Genomic DNA, 1,018 nt, shown 5'->3' on the forward strand with positions numbered 1-1,018 from the left:
GCACATCATTCCAGGTTCTCTTTGCCTCTACTCACAAGCATCAACACGCATTATGGAGGACCTACTTTGCCTTATTTACAGTTCATTGATTAAATATGAAATGTTTGTATCACCAATCAAGGCCACATTTCCCTCCATTGATTAGCTTAAGTAAAACATTCAATTTTACAAAAGCACTAAGTTCTACTAACACAAGCGTTTTTTATTTGCTGTGTGGCAATTGTTTATTTGACAGTTTATGAACATGAAAACGAAATTGGCATAGCAGATAACTAAGATGAATGCCATTAGGGAAATTAGACCCCGCAATACTCATCTTTTATCCCGCCAAATTTGCAAAAGATACATCAAGGTGATGTGGAGGTGAGGTGGTTACAAATACGCTTGGTCTGGTAACCGAGGTAGGGTGCCCAGACTAAGAGTTCCCTCTAGTAATGTTATGGTTGAATGGAGCAGCGCAATGCTAAATAGATCAAGTAGGATGCTTCTATTTCTACTTAAACATTATCGGAGAAGTCAGCATCACCAAAAGGTACAGAATTTTGAACGAACCAAGCCGAAAGTCTCTACATTTGGCAAACAGCTATCTTTAATGCTGTTGAGTTACCCTGCAAGTAAACTTCCCAGTCTTTAGATATGCAGAATCACTGTTGAAAAGTGATGCGACAAATTTTCAAGAACTACTGCTAGATTTGATTTAGGCTTAAATTAACTTATGGTTCATTGCATTTTTATGTATCAACTAAAAGTTGCTATCAGCGTTTTGATATAAGACCTATGGAAATTGTTATTATTTTTGCAGTAACGAGATGGCATTGTAGCCGTGAGACTGGCCAGTGCATGCGGACTGACGATTTTGATTGGCTATGGTGCTGTAGATGCGATAAATATTCAACGCTCATTGGTTGTGTTTGCTTCGGGGGTTTGTGGGTGCTATCGTCACTCCTTTCCATGAAGGCAGCACACGAGTTGTTTTGTAGAAATGACTTCTAACCGCCTTGTATTGCTTCCTACCACT

General features: G+C 39.1%; 1 protein-coding gene across 1 annotated transcript in view; it reads left to right on the top strand. All coding sequences in view use genetic code 11, as the record gives it.

Annotated features, from left to right (window-relative positions):
* The window catches only part of EGR_10802 (hypothetical protein), a gene marked incomplete at both ends in the record, with an annotated part of 10,073 nt that extends 9,831 nt beyond the window's left edge, over positions 1-242 (top strand). The window contains one exon of the mRNA XM_024500051.1: positions 122-242. Within this exon, the coding sequence (XP_024345535.1) occupies positions 122-242 (121 nt within the window). The remainder of the gene's footprint in view (positions 1-121) is intronic.
* Between the last annotated feature and the right edge of the window lie 776 nt (positions 243-1,018).

The sequence above is a fragment of the Echinococcus granulosus genome (genome assembly GCF_000524195.1).
Source record: "Echinococcus granulosus chromosome Unknown EG_S00273, whole genome shotgun sequence".
In the NCBI taxonomy this organism is placed as follows: Eukaryota; Metazoa; Platyhelminthes; class Cestoda; order Cyclophyllidea; family Taeniidae; genus Echinococcus; species Echinococcus granulosus.